The 21,973-nt window shown below is 49.7% G+C and overlaps 8 protein-coding genes across 8 annotated transcripts; 6 read left to right on the top strand and 2 right to left on the bottom strand.

Moving 5' to 3' along the window:
- Positions 1 to 1,299: 1,299 nt before the first annotated feature.
- On the top strand, positions 1,300 to 4,682 carry PEX2_035600 (DUF1765 domain-containing protein; the record flags this gene model as incomplete). The annotated part of the gene is made up of 2 exons (XM_016740835.1): positions 1,300 to 2,087; positions 2,138 to 4,682. 2 exons carry the CDS (start codon positions 1,300 to 1,302, stop codon positions 4,680 to 4,682), a joined length of 3,333 nt encoding a protein of 1,110 aa, XP_016601127.1.
- Positions 4,683 to 5,009: 327 nt separating this feature from the next.
- On the bottom strand, positions 5,010 to 6,734 carry PEX2_035590 (alpha-keto acid decarboxylase family protein; the record flags this gene model as incomplete). The annotated part of the gene is made up of 1 exon (XM_016740834.1): positions 5,010 to 6,734. One exon carries the CDS (start codon positions 6,732 to 6,734, stop codon positions 5,010 to 5,012), a length of 1,725 nt encoding a protein of 574 aa, XP_016601126.1.
- A 55-nt stretch (positions 6,735 to 6,789) lies between these two features.
- Positions 6,790 to 9,519, top strand: PEX2_035580 (ATP adenylyltransferase, C-terminal; the record flags this gene model as incomplete). Its single annotated transcript, XM_016740833.1, has 6 exons — positions 6,790 to 7,055; positions 7,111 to 7,820; positions 7,885 to 8,260; positions 8,330 to 8,618; positions 8,676 to 9,071; positions 9,118 to 9,519. 6 exons carry the CDS (start codon positions 6,790 to 6,792, stop codon positions 9,517 to 9,519), a joined length of 2,439 nt encoding a protein of 812 aa, XP_016601125.1.
- Positions 9,520 to 10,063: 544 nt separating this feature from the next.
- On the bottom strand, positions 10,064 to 12,698 carry PEX2_035570 (M28 family metallopeptidase; the record flags this gene model as incomplete). Its single annotated transcript, XM_016740832.1, has 2 exons — positions 10,064 to 10,246; positions 10,302 to 12,698. 2 exons carry the CDS (start codon positions 12,696 to 12,698, stop codon positions 10,064 to 10,066), a joined length of 2,580 nt encoding a protein of 859 aa, XP_016601124.1.
- Positions 12,699 to 14,061: 1,363 nt separating this feature from the next.
- erg13 (hydroxymethylglutaryl-CoA synthase) lies at positions 14,062 to 15,565 on the top strand (the record flags this gene model as incomplete). The annotated part of the gene is made up of 3 exons (XM_016740831.1): positions 14,062 to 14,121; positions 14,179 to 14,281; positions 14,343 to 15,565. The coding sequence occupies 3 exons, from the start codon at positions 14,062 to 14,064 to the stop codon at positions 15,563 to 15,565; spliced, it is 1,386 nt and encodes a 461-aa protein (XP_016601123.1).
- Positions 15,566 to 16,077: 512 nt separating this feature from the next.
- On the top strand, positions 16,078 to 16,726 carry PEX2_035550 (uncharacterized protein; the record flags this gene model as incomplete). Its single annotated transcript, XM_016740830.1, has 3 exons — positions 16,078 to 16,167; positions 16,237 to 16,367; positions 16,438 to 16,726. The coding sequence occupies 3 exons, from the start codon at positions 16,078 to 16,080 to the stop codon at positions 16,724 to 16,726; spliced, it is 510 nt and encodes a 169-aa protein (XP_016601122.1).
- Positions 16,727 to 16,937: 211 nt separating this feature from the next.
- PEX2_035540 (uncharacterized protein) lies at positions 16,938 to 18,866 on the top strand (the record flags this gene model as incomplete). Its single annotated transcript, XM_016740829.1, has 1 exon — positions 16,938 to 18,866. The coding sequence occupies one exon, from the start codon at positions 16,938 to 16,940 to the stop codon at positions 18,864 to 18,866; it is 1,929 nt and encodes a 642-aa protein (XP_016601121.1).
- A 792-nt stretch (positions 18,867 to 19,658) lies between these two features.
- Positions 19,659 to 21,564, top strand: PEX2_035530 (FAD binding domain protein; the record flags this gene model as incomplete). The annotated part of the gene is made up of 4 exons (XM_016740828.1): positions 19,659 to 20,254; positions 20,319 to 20,818; positions 20,882 to 20,968; positions 21,023 to 21,564. 4 exons carry the CDS (start codon positions 19,659 to 19,661, stop codon positions 21,562 to 21,564), a joined length of 1,725 nt encoding a protein of 574 aa, XP_016601120.1.
- Positions 21,565 to 21,973: the final 409 nt, after the last annotated feature.

Genomic DNA, 21,973 nt, shown 5'->3' with positions numbered 1-21,973 from the left:
TATATCTGTAAGGCGATATACTTTGTAAGCGTCTTATGGCTCAAACCCCCCTGCAGGACAGATTATGACAGATAGTGAAAATAGGTCTATACTTTGGAAAGTGATTTGATCCTGACTTCGTAGATACCGCGTGGAAAGCAATGTTGTTTTATTTTATTTTTATAGTCCAAGTCCATATGAATCATGGGGAAAACCCATACTAATTTGTGGAGGAATGTGAAACAAATAGGGAATTAGGGTTAATGATGCCATCGGATCACAGCGGCATTCTAACATTCCATGGCCAAGAATGGGATATACGAGAGATCTGTACCGATGTACAGCTGTCATAGCCCACTCGGTGAATTCTGCCCTATTATGTTCCGGAGAGGATGGGATTGGCCTATCGCCTGTAAAGACCTTGCAATTGGGGCTGAACAGAGAGCCCAATGTCTTTACGAATCAGACTGACTGCATGGCAGTGCATGCAGAGACCATGGACTCGAGCTGACACGGTGAGACTGTTTAGTATTACGCTATCATGATGGCTACAGAGAGAAGAAGAGATCCATGGAAGAAGAAGAAGAAGAAGAAGTGGAGTAAAAAGGGAAGATGGGTCTTGGATGTCTCAGCTGAAAAGGAACAGCTGATTGTTAATATAAAATGAGATTATACTATTCGTATAAAAGAGGATACAATAACATAAGTAAAAAAATGCCCTGTCTCGAGTTAATTAAGAAGAAATGACAACAATAATACAAAAATAGAGTACAATCCATACAGAGTAGGACATTTCCCCCCCCCCCACCCCCTTGGGAAACTATTTGGATTTTGGATTTCTCCAACTTCTTCGTCTTTTTTTGGTTTTGGTTTTGTTTTTCTTTTCTTCTCTCCCTCACTTCCTCTTGATATTATCCCCACCCTCTTTCCCGGACCCTTGTGCAGACGCCCTTGGGGGAGATTTCCCCCGCCGATCACTTGCTGAATCAGAGTGGCGCCCTTCTAAGCGGCTGCATAGACGATCTATCTATCCACCCCCGAAACTCCGTTATTCCTGCCCTCAATATTATTGTTTTGTCTCTCTGTTTCTACCTCTTACTCTCTGCTACTTTCTCAAAGTCGGCATTTCAGCATTGTGACTGTGCCTTGTTTGCCCTTCCCCCCAGATGCAGCGCGCCTGACCACGTCAACCCGGAATCTCCTGGTGCACAGAGGAGCTGGTCTCTTCTACGCTCGGATCTTCAGAATCCTAACATTTAAGGGGAAATGACCAATAAATCCCCTCAGTAACCGATCTGTCTTCCCTGTACCCTCTAGACAATGTCTTCGCCTTCACCCGAGACGAACGATGACCAGAAACCCGAGCTCTCTCGTGCCGCCAGCTATACCGATTTGCCCAGTCAGGCCGCAACTGAATCCATCTTAAGACGTACATTTTCTGATCATGCCGTTCCGACCTTGGCAGAATCACCGACAAAGGAAACCGTGGCTGCGGGGAAGGACATTCTCCGCCGAACCTCTCTTCGCTCCAAGGACAAGCCGAAACCAGCCTCCGTCTCACGTTTCACACTATCGTCATCGGAGGATTTGAAGGATATAGATTCAAATGTGCCCGAAACCAGGGCACCGGAGCCCGCTGTGAGGCCATCCAAGAGCCGGTCAATGTCTGGAAGGATAGTCAGCCTCGCGAGGAAACCATGGGGCTCTTCCTCCCGATCTCCGTCCCCATCCGCGAAGAGATCTAAGCAGCAAGATTCACAATCCCCAACTCGATTTAGCAGTCGAAAAACGGAAGATGATCAGACACAACCCTCCCGCAGGCGAACAATTCTCTACAAACGCCCGCGCCGACCAATGCTGGCTGTTGTGGCCAAGGGCTCCGAAGATAGCCCCGGCTCTCCAAGCAGTCCATCTAGCAATCCGCTACGACGCCGGTCCTCATTCGAAAGATTCGCAGCATCACTGTCCGTTTCGACCCCAGTCTTACCACCTATGCCCAAGGGAGCCGCAGAAACTGCTGCGGCATATGCGAATTCCAGCACCGATCAAACACGGAAAAAGGACGAGCTTTGGGGTATCTTTCGTGGCCTGGAGGCGGATTTCCAAAAGTAGGTGTAATCACCTTAGCCATTCACATTCAAATTACTGATCAGAACAGGTTTCAAGCCAAATCTATCTCGCTGAAGGCCAACGTCATCCGTACCTCCCTCCTCCCTTTTCTCGGCCGCCATCACCTCCACGAATCATCCAAGAATCTCAGACCAGAAGATCTGGATCGTCGAGTCAATATTCTCAACAAATGGTGGATTGGAATGTTGGATATGCTTAATGGCAAGCATAACCAGTCGATCTCGGGAACCGACAGACCAGTGTTTTTGGAAGCTGTCGTGGGGATCATGGCTCGACCAGAATGGCGCATCCCCTTCCCCGTGGCCCAGAATGGCAGTGGGCCTACGGAATCTTTGAAGTATGCGTCAACTTCAGTATCGGAATCATCGGATGGGTCAGGCTCCTCGGGTTCGGATTTCCTGGTTGAATCGATCCATCACAACATCCGGAACATCTTTATCCAAAATCTTCTCTCTCAAATGACATTCGTGGTCGAACGAATGTCTATGAGACACGCACCAGCTAGCCTGGTCGCCTTTTGCGGCAAGGTTTGCGCATATGCCTTTTTCTTCTGTCCCGGGGTGCCCGAGATCCTGGTCCGCCTGTGGAGCACGCCTCCTAATATGTTCCGGCGTATCTTGTTAGACCCGGCCGGGTTACGTACTGGGAATATGCGTGCATACACACAAGAACTCGCTCTGTGCTTCCCACCGGCTCTCCGTCCCCTAGCGTTTCACTCACAAGCACCTCTGTTGCGATACCTACGCCAGAAACCCGAGCTACCCTTGAACACTACCTCTATTAATTGGAACCGCCCGTGGATCGGACGATGGGCTGGGCGTGACACGGACCTCTTCTTTGTCTTCGTTAAATACATCCACATTCTTTATGCTGAGTATTTGCCCCCGGGGACTGAAAAGGGGAAACGGATATTGGCACCTGGGTTGTTGATGGTTCATGCGCAACTCCTGCTCGTTCTGGAGGACACGATCTACAAGCAATCGGCACAACAGGGGTCCGACAATCCGCACACAGCCGCTGCAATCACCTTCGATGATTTTATCGAGTCGCCGGATGCCTCTGCCTCCGCTCAACATCTCCGAAGTGGCAGCAACACTCATCGGTCGATGGCAGAGAATCGTTTGATCATCCTTCTCCGAGACCTCCTGTCTGAATCGTCTGTAGAACCGAATCGTGCTCGATTACTGTTTGCTGAATCCTTTTGTGGCATAATCAAAGCTGCGGCGCAGAAGACGTCTCTCTTCGATCATAACGCATGCTTTTTGTTATGTGACTTACTCGAGGAAGTCATCCCAATCATCACGCGGTACGCCCAGTCGATTGAAACAGAATTGTTTGATTGGGGCTTTTGGCTCAGCGTTTGTCGCCAAATGATGCAGAGCCACAATTCGCTCACTGAGGTGCGAGTGTTTTCTTTCCTCTTCTGCATCTGGGGTACCTGGACTGCCACAGAAGAAAGAAAAGCATCTATCTGTCTGGATTTCTTGCTGCATGAGGCGGTCTTCTACCATTACTTCAATCACTGGAGTCCCATGGTGCGAGCCTATTTCCATCGTTTGTTGTGTTGGAGGGTCGGGCGGTTTAATACTGAACCCTCATCACTTGACTCCAACGTCTATGAAGTTCTTTCAGATCGACTCCTACGAGTCTGGGAGTATTATACCGGGTTCCAATCGAAGGCCGAAGAAGCTAATACAGCTCCTTTGTCCTCTGCGCCCTGTACACCCGCTCCAGGACGAAGAATCATCATTATTCGATGCGAAAACCAAATGTCTCCTGTCAATCTTTTCGTCAGCTTCGACCGAGTCGTTCCGCCTGTTCCTTCGGAGCAACTCACATCACACCGTCGCACTGGATCTTCCGACTCCAATGGCCCAGATAGTCAACCATCTAAAAAACGGTGGGGAATACTTAAGGCTATGTTTGGTAGCTCTTCCACCACGCGTTCCGGCGATGGTGTTAGTAGCAGCAGTTCTGATGACTCCGAGAATGGCGCATCAGACCCAACAATGACTGCTGATAGCAAGTGTATGGATGAGCACGAACCGACTCCGACCAGCAATATGGACGAGATCATCCACCCCAAAGCTCCCCACCAGCCATTCTTTTTCAAATTCTCTTTGGAGTGGATGGATCGCCCTCAATGGCCCACCAAAAACAAACGTCTTTTTACTCCTTGTCTCCCTGTTGCATCCCAATTACACGTCGAGCATCGGCGTTCTCCCGAGAAATCGGATTATGACACAGCATCAGAGAATCCGGGCCAGTCCGACGTTGAGAATGATGAACAAGAACCCAACACCCTCACCGCCGACCAAGATACTCCCACACAGCCTACCTCAGATAACTGGCCGCGAACACCTACAACCAAGAACTCCCCCTTACCCGAACTTCCTTCCCAACCTTCTTACGACCATCTTGTGTCTAGCAAATATGCAGGCCGCGCCCTTGCGGAGTGGGCACACATTGTCTCCGAATGCGATAGCTTCTTCGCCCGTCGTCGTGACGAAGGCGTCCCCACTGATCGCATGGTGGAAACCCCAACCCTGGGGGTTGAAAGCTTCCGCAAATAAACACAATTCAGCATGAGAGAAATCCCTCTCGGCAACCCAGCTCGATTATAGATTCCCAGCGACATGTTCAAGCAGATGTCTGTTTTGAGATGTTTCGGGTCATTCCTTTTCATTGTTTCTTCTAATTTCATAATACTGTGTGCATGGCGGATCTGGAGCATAGGGAATCGGCGTTCACTTAGCCTGATTTTGTTCTTCCAAGGATTTCTCATTTCGTGTACTAGGAGCGAGACACGCAATAATAATCATAGTGAGGCATCGTTGTACTTGATCAATACTACCATCATAATTTGTGTGTATGTAACAAGCGATCTCTCCTTTCTCATTCTAGATCTGCTCCTGCTGCTCTGCCTCCTCCTGATCGAGCTGCTTGTTCAGTAAATACAGTAAAGCCCCCTGTACATCCTCCCTACCCATGAAAACCTCAACAAGCCTTACCCCAGACCCATTCTGTATCCGCTCATCAGCCAACACATCTTTCAACTCGCCACAAGTCCTTGCTGTGAAAGTATTATTCGCCGCATGCTCTTCATCAGCCCCGAAATAGTTCAGCGCCTGCGCATGTCTCCAGAACGGCACATCGTTGTACGCCTGTTTGCGTCCGTGGATCACCCGCTCAATGGTGTACCCGTCGTTATTGATAATGAAAATTATAATGTTTAGCTTCTCGCGAATCATCACACTGATCTCCTGCGCCGTCATCTGCAGACTTCCGTCGCCGATGAACAAGATCGTCTGACTCTTGCTCTCTGTGTCTTTATTGTGCTCACGCTGCGCTAGCGCTGTACCTAATGTTGCTGGAAGCATGAATCCAATTGACAGCCAGGTCACCGCGCCGAAGATGCGGGATTTCGCAGGCAGTTTGAAGTTCCGGCCGCCATGCGCGGCGGTGCCTGTCTCGGTGAGGATTATGTCGCCCTCGCGGAAGAGCGGGTTTACTAGGCGGTAGAAGTTGTTTTGGGCGATTGGGTCTGTGTTCTGGATGTTGGCCAGTGTGATTTCTTGTTTCGGGGGTCCGGTAGCCTTGACCAGGCGTGTGGAGTCGAGGTTCTGGAGTAGGGTTGATAGAATTTTGTGGGCGGAGAGGTCGCGGTAAGTATCGTTCTCGATTTGAACGGTGCTGCCCGAGAAGGTAATTGCCACTGCGGGCTTGGGGATTGATGTGTAGAAATAGGTGTTGGTATCGCTGTTGTGCGGTCCGAATGTCAGGACCAGATCTGCTTCCTCGAAGTACTCTTGCGCTGGCTTGTCGCCAAAGGCTGCCGCGTACAGTCCGTACACATTTGGCAGCTGCTCGTTGACTAAGCCCTTACCGTACACGGTTGTCCATGTGGGCCAGTTGGTTGCTTTGATCAGAGCATCGAGCTGATCAACGATACCGAGACCTGTGCTTTCTCCGTCCACGAAGATGAATGGACGCTTGGCGCTGTACACTCTCTCCAAGATGCGAGCCAGCACCTGGGGCTCTTGCACAGAGCTTGGTGGTTGGGGGATGCAGATCTTCATTTCCAAATTTGTAGCCGACACCAGCACGTCGGGCATATCATCAGGGAATTCGAGGTAGACCGGACGATTGTGGATCAACGCCTGGCGTATCACATAGTCGATCCTTTCCGGCGCTGTGGTAGCATCTTCTAGCCTCACTTGAGCCGCAGTGACATGCTTCGACATGTTTGCAAAGCGACGATAGTCGCCATCTGAGAAAGTGTGGTGCATAAACGTGCGCGCGCTCTGAAGCGGGCGCGGTGGAGTCCCGACGATGTGTAACACGGGTGTGTTCTCGGCATAGGCGCCTGCAATACCGTTGATGGCAGACAGCTCGCCAACGCCGTAGGTAGTGATCAGTGCAGATAGGCCTTTAATTCGACCATATCCGTCTGCCGCATAGGCGGCATTGAGTTCATTGCAGTTGCCCACCCAGTGGAGGCCGGCAGGAGTGACGAAATCCAATAGGCGAAGGTTGTAGTCACCAGGGACGCCGAACATGGAGTCGACGCCCAGCTGGCGCAACCGAGTGAACAGATAGTCTGCAAGCTTTATTTCTTGAGTCATGATGAATGTGATATTCGAGTTGGAGAAGAAGAAATACCAGTATTTATAGATATCGATGGATCCCCGCATCTTATCGCCTAACACGCCGATTCTCCGACTCTCCGATCTCGCCGTTGTTAGCCGACTTCACTCTTTTGTCTCCACTCACGGGCGAAACTCCGCCAGAACAGCCATGTCGCGTCTGGCTGCTTGTGAGGCCTGCAGGAAGGCCAAACTAGCATGCGATCATCAGCTGCCCGTCTGTACGCGTTGCAGTGCTAGCAAGGGGATTTGTATCTACAGGACTACGCCATTTAAGCGGAAAAGAGTCGAGAAGCAAAGGTCAGTTCCATACTTGCCTGAACTGCATTCGAATTAGCTAATTGTATATTTGCAGCCTTGGTTCACCAGATGAATCGCCGTCATTTAATCCAAGACGTAATCCATACCCAAACCCTGGGTATCTAGGATCGTCTAGCCATGCAGCTATATTCAAGCACATCACTCCGGATGGAGACCATGGTCCCGGTAGTCATCAAGCAGTCCCGGAGGATCTGCACTCGGACTTATTTGGGGACAATCATCTGGTTCTACAAGGCGCAGATATCCTCAAACACCTCTTGACAACATACAAGTTGTCCGCCATGAAAGATCTCGTCATGTTCTGGCTAGCCAAAGGAGCTAACCTGGCCTTAGCAGAGCCCTTTGTTGAACAATGTGCTCAGAGTGTGAGCCAATTGTTCACTTATCATGACGACAACTGGCATCTAGTCTATGCAAGACGTCTCTTGCAGAATTCGGCCCAGCCACTGCACTTCAATGATACCTCTGACCTGGCTGGTTTCTCGGCTCAATTTCTAGATCACAATTCTCGTTGGGAGACATTAGGGATATTTTTTGCCGCTGTCAGTCGAGCAACAATTGACATCGCATTCTTTCCGTCTCTATATACCACCGAGCAAGAGCAGTACACACTTCGAAGACTATGCACTAAACTTTGTGACTACGCATTGGAGATATCCCTATCTCTAGATTGCCTAAATGATCTACAGCTGATCATGCAATACGAGAACTTTATCGTCCATTCCTACGTGGATGGAGATCAGAGTGAGTTATCAGCCATCCATCCGCACTTACTACCTCATCTTAGCCATATATTGACCCCTCGAAGGCTATCATTCCTGGCGCAAACTAGGCGACGCCATATCTTCCACATTTGCCCTAGGCTATCACGAAAACATCGAAATAAAAGCCGGAATCCCGCCATATCTGAAAGAACTGCGCAAAACAGCCTTCGCGCGCATCTACTCTGCAGACAAGAACATAGCAATATTTCTCGGCCGCCCACCACGAATGAACAAACGCTTCTGCCACTTCCAGATCCCTTCCTGCCCGAACGCAGAAGAAGGCTCAGCAGACTGGACTCCAGATGCGGAACCAGGGTACCGGGCTGATACGCGGTGGTCTGCGTTGTGCGCATCGCTGAAGGAGGAGATATGGGAGCTTCTTCAGGACAAGCATGATCCGTCATGTGCACAACGAGCAAGGTATTTAAAAAACATATGTCGACACCCAATATCTCAATGGAAACCATGGCTAATCAAGCAATGGTATAGCGTGATACAATGCCAAGCAGAGACGCAGTGGCAACACCTACCAGCCCACTTCCGACTCGAGAACAGTCTGAAGAAATGTACGCAAGGGCCCTTCGAGCGAGACTTTGTCGCTGGTGTACGGCTGCACCACTTACATGTACTATTCCTGCTCCGTCTTTTACTCCTTAAATCACCGACCGAGCCCGATCTGCCGATCATCAAGACCGCGGGTCAGATGCTCACGCTCGTTGTGGAGATTATTTTGCTGCGGGATCAGCTCACTAATTCCGGGACGGGTCTGATTTGGAAGGTATGTACAAAAAGTTTTTATAGCATACTGTGTCTATAAAACCCCAACTTCAACCAGTCGACTAATCTGGATGCTAATCAGGTTGCGTATTACGGCCTCCCCGCTGCGGGGATAATGCTTTTGGCTATGTTGAAACAGCACATGCCACGAGCGCACCGGACACGGTCGTTACAAGATCTCAGTGTGTTTGTAGCGGAGGTGCAGATCGGGACGATTGTTAAACCAGGGGATCCGAATTACGCGTTGCTTTCTAAGGCTACGCAGACTATACAGCGCTTTCTAGACTCGACTCATTCCGACCCGGCACAGTCTCTGCCTGAACTAGCTGGGGTTGAGGGGAATGATGACTGGGCGGCGCTGTTGAGTCAGGATTTGTGGGATTTCGAGGCTGGGTTTTGGCAGAGTTTGGCCGATCATCCGTCCTTGTTGGCGATTGAGCCCTCTTTGCCTCCTGTTTAGTTTGATGGAATTGTAATGTTGTATGATACCTATGTTACAGGTTGTTCCGGCGCCGGGGAAGCGCGAAGGGTACGATGAAGGATTCAGGTTATTTCCAGACGATGATACGGCACTCAAAACGGAGCCTACATTTGTGCATTTTCTACAAAGATTCGAGGACTTGCTCGAGGGCTGCGTGAAGGATGGCAAACATCTGCTGGAGATTTACCAGCGTCTGTTGCAACAAGCCAGAGAGGCGCTAGACTTACCGACAAAATCCGACCCTCGTCACCATAACTTTGTCTTAACGAGGAGATGGATGATGGTTAATCCTCGACGGGCTAAAGAATTCCACGGTATCAAGGCAAATGCGGCCGGAATGATGGGATCAATTTATATCTGGAATCATCACCGACTGGATGCATGGAAGGAAATTGGTCTAATGAAGGTCCTGGCAGGATGAGGGCTGCCGAGAGAGGAATTATGTCGAATTGACAGATTTTATGGTTGGTTGATATATTCAGACTCATGATAGAATAATGGCCATAAAACAGACATTATGGCAAAATATTTATAGAAAAATGAAGTACTACCCACCCTAAGGGTGGAGCACTTTGAGTGAGCAAGTTAACCATGTGGACTGGCAGGTTTGGAAGCCTCTTAAAAGCTAGATACGAAATGTGATATATCCCCATATAAACGCCGGTCCCTCGGGACAAGGATGAGAAGCTAGATACATTCAAGAAAAGCGGGGATGACACGACCAATAGAACCGACAGAAGAACAATCTGCTCAGTCCCGTATGAGCTCAGGACATGCGTGGTATATATAATGGACATGAAAAAAGTTCCCAAATTTCAGGTATAGAGGTATCCCGACAACCAGCGGCAGGTGTCGGGCTGTACAGTGCTCGTTTAGAACGTGACAAAAGAATCAATCCGATAGGCGTGGATGAAGCATGGCTGAGAAGAACGGCAAATAGGAAAAAGGCTGGAAGGTAGAATACATTAGTGGAGTAGCTTGTCGCTGGCGTGGTGGATGGTGTTGGCGACCCGGTCAATCCAATATTGGGTCAATGTCCAATTCCCTGTGTTAATGCTGTCGCGGATAGCAGGGAAGATCGAGGCGTCGTAGCCAGACCACAGCTCAGGACCGAAGATGACGTGCCGGAACTGTGTGCGGTTGGGGATCTGTACAAGTCGTTAGCTAGGGTTGAGGGACGGTTCAAGCAAAACGTCAACTTACACCTCCGCCTTCTTCCAAGTCAAGTAGATTTGTATCAAAGGCAGCCATTCGAGCATTATGGCTCACCCGCTGGACTGCCATGATGTTGCTTTCATATCCACCCATGCCCCACACGGTATCGTGCCAGATCTTATTCCAGGACTGGAATGTAACAGCGTTGGCTTTCATCTCGGTCGCAGCCTTGAACATGGGTTGCATGTCCACCTCGGCCTTCTTTGATTTAGCAAATTTATCCAAATCTTTGACCCATCCGCCAATGGAGTCACCGTAGACCTCCAAATCAAATGGCAGCATAGGGTTCTCCGAGAGGTCAAGGAGGAGAAGTCCCCAGAACTGAGCCAGGATTTTGTGGTATTGGAAATCGGGGTCTGCAAATTTAACCATCCAGTCATATGTTTCGTAGCAGCTGTGGTATGGATAGGGCTCTCCCTCAAATCCGAAGTCAATGCTCGAGGTGCCAGCGATATCCTGGAACGCAACATAATCACTTCCGGCGCCAAGTGGGGTGATCTTCGAGCCCTTTTTATCCCAAAGGTCTTTCAGTGTCGCGTTCGCATAGGGGTCTGAGATACGACCCAGAACCTGCAACACAGCGCGCTCAAAAACGGGCGACGCAGAAACACGGAAATCGGGCCCAGCAACGCCCACGTCGACATTCAGGTAGGCAAACGCATTCGCACGGAGGTCATCGACTTCCTTTTCGACATGTTCTGTTGAGCCAATCAGATTGTACTCCTCTCCGTCCCAGCTGATAAATTCAATAGTGCGAAGCGGCCGCCATCCGTAGGTGAGCAACTCGCCAAAGGCTCGTACAACCTCTAGGAAAGCAGCAGTGCCACTTCCAGGATCAACACTTCCTATGCACCACGAATCTCGGTGGTTTCCAACAATAATCTTCTTATCACGCTCGTCCATTCCAGTGATTCTGCCGTGTATGTTGTAGATAGGCTGCCGCTCTACTTCATCTTGCAGGTTCATCAGATGAACGACCGGGGAGCCCTGGTCACCAGTCCACCACTCTTGTACGTCTGGAACACCACCCACCCATTCCTTTGGCACTTTGGAGCCATGGCCTTTGAGGCCCTGTAGAAGTATCTGTGCATCGCGCCAAGCGAGTGGGAGACTGGGAATCTTAGGTAGACCAGTGCTCTCCTCGGGAGATAGACGATGCTTTTCTCCCGGCGTGGATGCCCATCCAGGGCTGAGAACATCGCCAACTACCTGCGACATCATACTAACACCCCCCCTTTGCACGCCATCGCTTGGCATGTACCGCCCTTCGGGGAAGGCCGGGCCTTTGCGAAATCCGTCCTGAGAGGGATCGGAGTAGATGATACAGCCGGCAGCCCCGGCTAATTCAGCGGCCTTAATTTTCAATGCGCGATCAGATTCAGTCCCATAGTAACGGACTAAGGCAATCGAGCCATCGATTGGGATTCCTGTATCTGCGAGCAGCTTGAAATCTTCCCGGGATCCGAAGTTAGCATACACCAGATGCCCAGTGACATTGCCAGATTTGGAATGACCATGAAAGACCAGGTCCTTGGCATTGTCCTCTTCGAGTTTCGCCTCCCAAGCTAGACTAGGTGGATCGATGATTGCGACTCTCCTCCCGTCCTTGCGTGGATAGTTGAGGTAGACCTGGAATTCCTCCCGCGACACTTCATCGAACCCTGCATTCTGGAACTCTTGTTCAATCAATTTTGATAGCGCAAAGCTGCCTTCCGTGCCAGCTACGTGGGTGTAGTTGGTGACTCGTCGCAAGTTTTCGGCGATATTGGTCTCGTTGATGTGACCTTGGATGAAATTCTCGACAGAGGCGGCGCTATAGGACTGACCCATGGCCATACGACTGTTGATATGGAAGACATCTGCGATAAAGAACACATATACTAGGGTGACCACCAATAAAAGAGCGAACACTCGGAGAAGCATGATGCACCCTTGATCTTTTAAGCGTGCCCTCGTGTCACTCAGGTTTATCGTGAAGCGGAAGCTGGGGATATATCGTTGGAAAGGTCGTTGTATAGCAGACAGGGTACGACTCAGACTCGATAGCTGCTTGGAAAAACGATCTCGTAGAGGGGCGTGTCTGCCGGTTAAGGGAGCCGATGCCGAATCATCCACGTCCATTTGATCTATTTCCCGTCGTAGTTCTTCCACCGACTCTCGGTCAGAGTGTGAAGTCAATGATTCTAGGTCATCGAGGCTGGAGCGCGCCGATTCCACGGTTGGTGGGTGGTAGCCGCGGGTGGAGGCATGATCGCGACCGAGTAAGCCCTGTCGTTCAACGTCTGTTCCATCACCGAGGTCGGATCGAGAGGAGGAGGGTTGGCCGGTGGCTTCAGCGTAAGAAGGGATGGGGACAGCCTGATAGTCAAACTTCTCGTCGCCCATTGTGGGAGATACGGGGCTCCGGAGAGCTGTAACAAGGGTGTAACGCGGGTGCGGAGATCTGGAGGATCATGATCTGTAAGAAAAAGGGAAATGAGCGACGTCCGACATCATATGCCGATAAATGAATATGTCCAGAGTTCGATGGAGTTGTATAGGAGAGAGAGACAGGAGATAGGCAGACGCCCCGGAGTGAGAGTGACCCACGCTTGGCAACTTCGGTACCTTACGCATCATGGCATTAGATATACAGGCATTGGCATTCTTTCGTGCTATTCTAAAAAGTCCCAATATCAGTATATTAGGATGAGAATATTCTTATCAGTCGCGATAGATTTGGGAGCCCTTACTTTTTCTTTATATAAATATCAGACCCTCGGAAATGCAGTGTCGTGCAGATGTTCTCCATTATACTACATACCCCGTCCATGTCCATGTCCACCTCAAAGACATAGATCCATGAATAGTATCAGAACTCTGGAAGTCTGGGATATGGGAATATTTGGGAAACCTTGAGGCAGTCGAATCACCTTGGAATATTGAAACATTGGAACATTATAGAGAAGCAAGTTTCAGGCTAAATATCCTAGACTTCCGGAGTGATGCCACTCCTAACGTAGCCCAAAATTACTCCATTGCTCCACTAAATGATCCGATGAAAAGAAACCTTGGAAAGATACAGAGTAGTATATATTACATATATTAAAGATATTAAAAGATCTCAAAGGGGACTGAACCTGGGAAGAGAACCAAGTGGAGACAAGAGATCGATAAGATGGCAGACTCAGTTCTACACCGTAGCTTAGATGTTGAGGTTTTTTTATTTTTTATTACGAAAAGCCACGTAGCAGAGTATAACACATTTACTTCGGTAAACATGTATGTAGATGTAGATGTGACTATTTGCTATTTGCTATTTGCTATTTATTATTTGTTAAAGTGGTAAGTGGTGAAGTGGTTAGTTAGGTAGTTAGCGGTGAGTGCACACACTTCATGGCTATAGCTTCACACAATATCCCCTCTACAGTACACCATGTACTCCGTACTTCTTAAATATATCCCCTAGGCAATTATCCGGCCCAAAGGAACTGTAACAAAAGTAACAAAAAAAGGGCAGATCTCCCCACTTGAAATTAAAAAAGAAAAAAAAAGAAAAAAGAAAAAAAAATAAGTGGTGACAGATCGTACACGGTAGAACCGAGTACACAGACTCCTTTTCATTCTTATATCAATTGCCTTCTCTTCGAGCTTCTTCCTCTCTTTTCTTAATCTTAACCTTCACCTTCATCTCTTTCTTCTTTATCCTCTTCCTTCACTCACTTCGTCTTCTAAAAAAATAAAACGTTGCCCCTCCATACCCCCCACCATGGCTGCTCGTCCCCAAAACATCGGCATCAAGGCCATTGAGGTCTACTTCCCCACTCAGGTAAGTGTTCCGTGTGTATATCATTACCGGTGATCTATACTGATATGTCAATTGCAGTGTGTCGACCAGGTTGAGCTCGAGAAGTACGATGGTGTCTCCGCCGGAAAGTACACCATTGGTCTTGGACAGACCAAGATGAGCTTCTGTGATGACCGTGAGGGTATGTACAACCGGTATATTCCAATAGAGATCAAGACCAATCAGCTAATCTTTCTCGGCAGACATCTACTCCATGACCCTCACCGTCCTCTCCTCCCTCATGAACAAATACAACATCGACCCCAAGTCCGTCGGAAGACTCGAGGTTGGCACTGAGACCCTTTTGGACAAGTCCAAGTCCGTGAAGTCCGTTCTCATGCAACTTTTCGCTCCTCACGGAAACACCAACATTGAAGGTGTCGACAACGTCAATGCTTGCTACGGTGGCACCAACGCCGTCTTCAACAGCATTAACTGGCTCGAGTCCTCCGCCTGGGATGGCCGTGATGCCGTTGTGGTCTGCGGTGATATTGCTCTGTACGCCGCTGGTGCTGCTCGCCCCACTGGTGGTGCTGGCTGCGTTGCCATGGTCATTGGCCCCGATGCGCCTATCGTCTTCGAGCCCGGTCTCCGTGCCTCCTACCTCACCCACGCCTACGATTTCTACAAGCCCGACCTCACCAGCGAGTACCCCGTTGTTGATGGTCACTACTCCCTTCGATGCTACACCGAGGCTGTCGATGCCTGCTACAAGGCCTACGACGCCCGTGAGAAGACCCTGAAGGCCCAGACCAACGGTGCTAACGGTGCCAACGGTGCCACCGACGAGTCCCTGTCTCCCCTGGACCGCTTCGACTACATTCTGTTCCACGCCCCTACCTGCAAGCTCGTCCAGAAGTCTTATGCTCGTATGCTTTACAACGACTACCTGGCCAACCCCTCGCACCCCGCTTTCGCCGAAGTTGCCCCCGAGCTGCGCGATTTGGACTACGAGAAGTCTCTTACCGACAAGGCTGTTGAGAAGACCTTCATGGGTCTGACCAAGAAGCGTTTCGCCGAGCGTGTCAACCCCGGTCTCCAGGTTGCCACCCAGTGTGGTAACATGTACACTGCCACCGTTTATGGCGGTTTGGCCAGTCTGCTCAGCAACGTCGCTTTCGACCCCAAGGAGTCCAAGCGCATCGGTCTCTTCAGCTACGGCTCCGGTCTTGCCAGCTCCATGTTCAGCGCCAAGATTGTCGGTGATGTGTCCAGCATGGTTGAGAAGCTTGACCTCCAGAACCGCCTCAATGCCCGCACTATCCTCGAGCCTGCTGCATACGATGCCATGTGCAAGCTCCGTGAGCATGCCCACCTGAAGAAGGACTTCAAGCCCACTGGTAACACTGAGACTATTGGATCCGGTGTCTACTACCTGACTGAGGTGGATGACATGTTCCGCCGCAAGTACGAGATCAAGGCTTAAAGTTTCTTTGATGTTCTGCGATTGCCTTTACCGTTCGATGTGTTGTTTAGACGGTTCAGAGAGATTCCCCCGAGCGTTTTGAGTGTTTTTGCAAGCTGCATAGACCATAGGAAGGCTTGTTTGAGACCTTTCTTTTTTTATCCGTTTTTCCACTTTTTTTTTTTTTACTCTTTCGGTTGGGTGTTTTTAAATCATTTCGACCCCGATGAAATGAATGTCATGAAATAATTAAAAGACAATTAATGAGATTTCCAAATCACCCCAAATAACTGTAAATCACCCCAAATCACCCCAAATCACTCCTAAATAACTCCCAAAATAATTCTGTACCTAAAAAGTTGATATTAACCTACAAATAGTACAAAACTGTCAATGTACAGCGAAACACCCCACAGGGGTCAATGCGCGGTTATGTGTTGATCACCCCGACTTGTCCTCAACCTCTTTCCAGATACTCCGTACTCCGTAGATATCTCTTGCATGAACTCCCACTGCATTAATTGTTGCTAATTATGGGACATTTCTCAGTTTCAAGATCAAATCATCCAATCACTAGATATAACGCCGGTGCTCGGCGCGTACTTCAAACTCATCCCATACATGTAGCCGCCGGCTTCGATATCACATTCGGCCACTGGCGCATCTAGAGCATCTACCCTCCCTTCAAAGAGTCTTTTTTACCCCGTTTGGACCCTAGAACCACACATTTCATGAGTCCGATGGCTATTTTTGGACCTTCTGCTTTCTTGGAACCCTTAACCGCTGACCCCGCGAGTCCTGAAGCAGGAACAGTCACCAACAAGTCCGCTAATTACCTGGAAATGTGGCCTAATTGTTGCCGTTTTTAGAACATGTCGAGAATCTTGCAGCAGGCTAACCGTTTTAGGGAATCTGAAGAATGATATTGAAGAGGATGCAAAATATAGTAGCATCTTAACGCGCGACAGTCCGATGAAACCGCACTATGCCGGACTAGAACCCCGAGGAGGGGCAGTTTCAAGGGCCTTGTTGTTCAACATGCCTGTCTTCAGGCACAATGTCGGCAGTTTCGCGTTTCATCGAGTGGATGTGCCTCTGATCGGAGACCAGGATTCCAAAAAAAGATTCTCAAGCTCCGTAGGCGTTACAATGGGGCTCTTCTCCATGTTTCATCTTTTCTAGATCGGCTAGGGTTCGTCAAGTCAATCTTTTTATATGCAACATGCTTGGCTGTTTGAGACTCTATCAATGTCCATTTAATATCCAAACACCCTCCCCTTTGGATCATGTCTTTCTGAACGACTCGGTCAACAAGACATCAGTTCCTTGATTCGTTTGTTACTCTTATGATAGATCGTTATTGGTGTGACACCTAGTCAACAACTTCACTATCATGTCTACTGTCGATTCCGCTCGCTTTCGGCCAACGACGCCGCCGCGTCTTTCTCTTGAGGAATACATCGGCTCTGGACATAGTAGCCATGCCTCCAACTCTTCCGTCTATTCAAGCGAGTCATCTCCCTGGTCGACTATGACTGGAAATACCAGCCCTACCACGTCGCCAACCAGGCATCATCATGGCCCAAAGCTATTGCCTAAGATCCGACCCCAAGACGTCGTGATTGAGCCTGTGTCTGCTGGCGGCCCTCTTCGTCATCGTCGGGTTCAGTCCAACACACGGAACCCACCTCCCGGATTTATCGCTTACCCACCGGTGCGGCCATCAATCAGCCGTCGCACACGCGATCTTGCGGACCACTTGACATTGGCTTCTCCCATCTCGCCGGCGCCAATGACTGCACCAGGCAGCTTCTCTGCCTTGTCATCGCCCGTGACCATCACCCCTTCGTACAAGCGCAAGACAGGCGGGGGCCACTCACGCTCAGTGTCGGCATCTGTTATTGATGCAGCCACTTTGACTCGATTTGGGTATCCTACCTACAGGGAGCTGCCAAAATATGTGCCTCAAATGCACGCCCAGACCACCCCGACGACCCCAGTCACCCCAATCACTCCAAGCATCATGTCCTACCCATCATACTCTCAACGACTGGGAGGTCAGCATCTTTCTGCAAGCACACAAACTCCATTGACAGTGCCGACACCTCGATACAACTACCGCCAGGCATCGGCTGCCCAGCATTCACCAGGCTTACTTAGTCCCCATGAAGATCTAGCCCCACGGTCCACAACTCTACTGTCATATCTGACACTCCCAATCCAACCAATCAGCCTAGTCCGCAACGTGAGCGTAGTTCCAACTCGCGGCCTACACGATTACTTCTGGTGGGACATCCGTAACCTGCGCAGCTGGAGCTCCTTCTCACTGGCAACATTCGACTCCCTGGACAGCCGACTAATCCAGCTCCTGAAGACGGAGATCCCAGCAGAGCTCACACCGCGCGTGGCCGTACCTCCGGCAAACCTAGCGCCAGAATCCGAGCATGACCTAGTGAGTTTAATCCGCGATCTCTATGCACCACGTATAAACGCGGCCTTGGCCGTCTCCCAAGGCAAAGACCACCTCCAACTCTACGCGGCCCCGGACGTCCGTAACACAGGCCACAAAAACCACGGCCACCCACACTTCCTAGCAAACTACCTCTCAGACACCGAGCAAACAAGTGCGGGTCTCCCGCGCGGCCGACTAGTCGGCATCGTGAAAAGCTTTGACCGCTGGAACACCGGCATGCGCAACGAAGCCCCCCACAGACGCGTAGAGTACCTCAACGGACTCGCACACCTCCAGCGCTGCATGCGCGAACACTCCTGCCGCTACGGCTTCATAATCACCGAGATCGAGCTCGTCTGCGTGCGAGCCGGCTGCGACACAGGCGATGATGTCCCCTATTTTGGGTACCTGGAGATCGCAGCGTCAATCCCGCTCAAGACAGCCGCTGCAAGGGGGGCACACCCGCGCGACGCGCCACTTGCGACGCCCGTCAGCGCACGCTCTTTCTCGTCGTCGTCAAGCTCGTCACTCCCTTCGCGTCAAGACTCCTCGGACCCGGAGCCGGCTGAGGGCGCATTGCCGGCTATGACGGCGGGGTTGGGGTTGTATTTCTTGTTAATGCTTTCAAAATCGGTGCCGCTTCCGCATCAGCCTTCTGCTCACCTCAACGTTGGCGGACCTGGTGCGATGACTCGTCAGAGGATTCTGGCGGAGGCGAAGGATAAGTGGATTCCTGAGCCGCAGATTGGGGAGAAAAGGGATGCTAAGAGGGTGAGGGGGTGGGTTTGGCCGTTGGATCCTTGGCATCGGAGGGAGGGAGGTGCGTCTAAGGCGAAAGCGGAGACGAAGACGAAGAAATGGCATAAATGAGTGTTTTCTGTAGGCGCAGGTTTGGAGGTAGTTTGGTTTTGATGGGGTTTGGAGTTTTGAGTATCTTTCGTTTTGTTTCTCTTGTTGCTTTTCTTTTCTTTTTCTCTTTTCTTTTTCTTTTCGGTGGCTTTTGGTGATTTGTTATTCCCCCTTGCACATACTCTCCTTCATAGTAATTTAATTTCTTTTCTTCTCTTCTTCTTTATTGTGTTATTGTGGTTTCTATAGGAGTATACTATCAAATGGGCTGTCATCCATGGATGATGGATGTATATCTACTCACACGTCTTCTTTCGATCCTTCTACTTTTGATTTATGAAATATCCCGGTATAAAGACCATCTAACTTGTGTAATGCCCAGGGATAGTCCAACTTCTTGGATAGGTCTAACATTTGGAAAGCAAGAAAGTGTCAGAGGTACTATAATCAGCCTCTGTTTGTATCATCCAACATCTACATTACGTTGGAAAGGCTCAAATATCAAACCCAAAATGATTGAAGACATCCCTAAGGTACTCAGAGATTGACTTCAATACCCCATCAAATCCGGGATATTAATTGTGGAGCATGAGCTGTCCCTATATGCTGTCATGCCTCAGGGACCTTGGGGACGAGTACCTCGATAGTCAACTTATGAGGACATTGTAGAAACACAGTCACGCCAGTAGATTACAAAAGAAAAGGTTCTCCCCTATGATCGTACGTTCTTGCAAATTTACTTCTCCATTCAGCCTTGAAGGACTACTATAACGATTACACCTCTACCACACACCCTTACTCCAACCCTACAAAATGTCCCCATCTCAGGATTTACCAGAAGACCATGAGATCCGAGACGTAATAATAATCGGTGCAGGACCATGTGGCCTCGCCGTCGCCGCACGCCTAAGTGAAGATACACCATCAGCAGTCTTCACAGATGAAGAACATCAGCGCTACCACTGGATCAAGAAGCACAGCGGAAAAATGAGTCTGGTACAAGGGCGACACGGCAAGATCAAAGGCGTGCGAGCCGCAAAATGGGACAGTGAACGCGGATGTCCTTGCGAAGAAGACCGGCAACGGCGCACCTCAACTGACTCTGCATCTTCTGTGCCGTCGCTGTCGTCCGCATCGTCAACATCGTCAACATCATCTATCTCAACCCTGGTACTCGATGGCTCTGGTGATAAATGGATGCAGCGGTGGAACAACGCGTTCCGCACCCTGGAAATTAAACAGCTCCGCAGCCCGATGTTTTTCCATGTTGATCCCGGGGATCGGGATGGTATGCTGGCGTATACCCAGGAGAGTGGGCGGGATGCGGATCTCTGGGAGATTCCAGGGTGTGTTGGAAAGGAGATGAGCAAGCATAAGAAGAAGAAGAGGAGACAGGGTGGGAAAACTCAGTAAGTGGTGTCCCGCGCGTATGTGGTTGGAACAGAGCTCTAACAACTACATCTTCGTAAATAGAACAATCGGAGGTGAGATTGACGAACGAGATCGGAAAGATTACTTCTCTCCTTCCACGGACCTCTTCTCAGATTATTGTTCGTCGGTCATCCAGCGGTATGGTCTGGATGAGCCTGGTAAGATCTTGCAGCGCGAGGCCACGGATCTCTCATATAATTATCTCTCTGATACCTCGGAGTCGAAGGTGTTCACTGTCACCACATCCACAGGAGAGAAGTTTTATAGTCGGTCTGTTGTACTGGCCATCGGTCCTGGCGGAGCAGGCGTGTCGAAGATTTATCCGTGGAAACCCTCAACGGAACAAGAGGGTGCTGCAGCATGTTGTCACAGCACAGAGATCAAATCATTCCCCAGTCTCAATGTACAGAACAAGATCCAGAGGCGGCAAGTAACCAATGTTGTCGTTGTTGGAGGTGGGCTATCGTCAGCACAGATTGTCGATATGGCGGTTCGCAAGGGCGTGACGAAAGTGTGGTTTTTGATGCGGTCTGGCTTGAAGGGTATGTATAACGTCCTCAGGGGAGTGATTTTTGGACAATGTCTTATTCTCATTCACAAAACAGTCAAACACTTTGATATCAGTCTTCCCTGGATGGGCAAGTACAAGAACTGGGAGAAGGCAGCCTTCTGGTCCGCCGACACAGACGAAGGTATTATAACAAAAGCCATAATCCCATCTAAATGCCGTCACTAACGTATCCCAGAGCGCCTTGAGATGATCAAAACTGCCCGCAATGGTGGCAGCATTACACCACGCTATACAAAGATCGTAAAGCAGCACGCAGCTCAAAATCGTGCCTCCATCCACCCTTGCACGGAAATTAAAACCCATGACTTCAATCCAGACACCCGAACCTGGACCCTAACAACCGACCCACCAATCCCGGAGCTTCCCGAAATAGATTACATCTATTTCGCAACCGGAGTACGGGCGGATGTGCGCGAGATGCCGCTGCTCCGCGAAATGAACGACCAATACCCGATCGAGGTCAAATCGGGTCTCCCGTGTCTAACAAATGATCTGTCGTGGCGGGATGACGTACCGTTGTTCATGACGGGCCGCATGGCATCTCTCCGGCTTGGACCCGGGGCGCCAAATCTTGAGGGCGCTAGGGTGGGTGCGGAACGTGTTGCGTGGGGCATGGAGGAGTTGCTACATAAGGGAAAGGAGGTTGGTGGGCAGTGTGAAGGGTTCTGTGGGCTCGGAAATCGCTATGCTTCGCTGCTTGGGGAGTGTGAGGAATGAAATTATTTCACATCACTGTGGTGGTGGGTGGTATCATGACGTAGGGCCAAACAAATTATCAGAATATACCTGGGTAGTTTATGGGTTTAAAGCTTTTGCTTTATGATGTCTAATCTGGCTCTATCAAAACATCAATAAGGCGGTTTGGCCGAGTGGTCTAAGGCGATTGACTAGAAATCAATTCCGTTCGCGGGCGCATGTTCGAATCATGCAGCCGTCGTTTTTTTTGTCAGACTAGTCTTAGTAGGCTTAGTGTAGTTAGTATACTATGCTATTTTCATTTAGGATTATTTATTACATGAATAGTTAGTCTTATAATATTTTTTTAGCTAGCCTTTTGATATAGTTATTATAGTCTCTTTAGATATATATAAAGGCAGTAAAAAAAAGTCTACTTTATAGTAAGACA

The sequence above is a fragment of the Penicillium expansum genome (assembly GCF_000769745.1).
Source record: "Penicillium expansum strain MD-8 chromosome Unknown contig108, whole genome shotgun sequence".
In the NCBI taxonomy this organism is placed as follows: Eukaryota; Fungi; Ascomycota; class Eurotiomycetes; order Eurotiales; family Aspergillaceae; genus Penicillium; species Penicillium expansum.
This window is presented reverse-complemented; position numbering and strand designations above follow the sequence as displayed.